Source organism: Amphimedon queenslandica, unplaced genomic scaffold, assembly GCF_000090795.2.
Source record: "Amphimedon queenslandica unplaced genomic scaffold, v1.1 AMPQUscaffold_2786_Cont25213, whole genome shotgun sequence".
NCBI classification, from domain to species: Eukaryota; Metazoa; Porifera; class Demospongiae; order Haplosclerida; family Niphatidae; genus Amphimedon; species Amphimedon queenslandica.
Window position 1 is genome coordinate 1 of NW_003556880.1, and position 1335 is coordinate 1335.

General features: G+C 40.7%; 1 protein-coding gene across 1 annotated transcript; it reads left to right on the plus strand.

Moving 5' to 3' along the window:
• Window positions 1–23: 23 nt before the first annotated feature.
• On the plus strand, window positions 24–1090 carry LOC109593124 (scavenger receptor cysteine-rich domain superfamily protein-like). The gene is made up of 3 exons (XM_020008352.1): window positions 24–219; window positions 272–442; window positions 492–1090. Exons 1-3 carry the CDS (start codon window positions 24–26, stop codon window positions 656–658), a joined length of 534 nt encoding a protein of 177 aa, XP_019863911.1. The 3' UTR covers window positions 659–1090.
• The last annotated feature ends 245 nt before the right edge of the window (window positions 1091–1335 follow it).

The window sequence follows — 1335 nt, forward strand, 5'->3', positions numbered from 1 at the left end:
GCTGATGTTATAAGTTAGTTATAATGTCTATTGTAGTCAGTAATGCTACTGTTGATACTTCATGTACAACTGGTAATGTTAGATTAGTTGGTGGTCCCAATGAGTATGAAGGAAGAGTTGAAATATGTTATAATCAAATGTGGGGAACTATTTGTGATCATTCCTGGGGTACAACTGAAGCTAATGTTGTTTGCAAACAGCTTGGCTATCAGATGACAGGTATTAATCTCTAACATTCTTTTCTCCTTTATATTATTTGTACTGCATGTAGGATCAGTATCATTGCGTGGCAGTTACTATGGACATGGGAAAGCTCCATTTGTTATGGGTGATATGTATTGTTCCAGTAGTCGCAGCTCACTGTTAGATTGTGATCATTACTTTGCAAGTTACAATACTCTGTATTGTGGTATAACTAATGCAGCAAGTGTTGTATGTTTAGGTAGGTATTATAACTAAACATCTTATTCACCTTTAATTAATAATAATAGAATCCTGTAATGATGGTGATGTAAGACTGAGTGGATCATCAGTGACATATGCTGGTCGTGTTGAACTGTGTGTTGAGAGAACATGGACTACACTGTGTGATCAAACATGGGACTTTAATGATGCTGCAGTGACTTGTAGACAACTTGGATACTCTTCATATGGTTAATGCAGTTAGTACCAGTATTAATTAATGTTAATGGCCCTTGGTGGGTCGACCCCTGACACCTTTAAAGGAGGGGGCGCTGATTGGAGTTTCCATGGAAACCCCGTGCCTGAGCTCAAAACAAGGACATTGACCTGGCACTTTTTTCACTGTGACCTAACATGCAGAAATGGGCTGTGTCAGCCAGGTGGGAGCACTCCCACATGCATGAGCAAGCAGTCACACAGCAGTAGTTAGCTGGTACAGCTTACAGCTTGCCAGGTCCAAATCCTGCTATTGAGCCCCAACATGGTGGCATTTTGGGAGTGAATGATAGCATCATCCTCCACTATGGGATTTCCAATGGATATCACGCTCAAGAGCGGAGAGAATTGACACAAAAATAATTAAATAAATAAATCAATAAGTTATGAGAAAAAAAAAAAAAAAAAAAAAAAAAAAAAAAAGAGGGAGAGAGTGAGAGCAAGATGCTGAAGTTGGTGACAAGAAGACTCGATGATAAGATGGTGCTGACAAGACCACGTGCATCAGGCAGTACGCATGCGCGTTTCCCACCCAAGCCATTAACTCTGTTTAAAGCAGAGCTTTAAACAATTATTTAATGGCCCTTGGTGGGTCGACCCCTGACACCTTTAAAGGAGGGGGCGCTGATTGGAGTTTCCATGGAAACCCCGTGCCTG

Excerpts from the sequence above, each read along its gene's own strand:
- LOC109593124 (XM_020008352.1), top strand. The coding sequence starts at position 24 with ATGTCTATTGTAGTCAGTAATGCTACTGTTGATACTTCATGTACAACT. Across the intron at positions 220-271 it reads GCTTGGCTATCAGATGACAG|GATCAGTATCATTGCGTGGC; the intron begins GTATTAATCTCT and ends TACTGCATGTAG. Across the intron at positions 443-491 it reads AGCAAGTGTTGTATGTTTAG|AATCCTGTAATGATGGTGAT; the intron begins GTAGGTATTATA and ends TAATAATAATAG.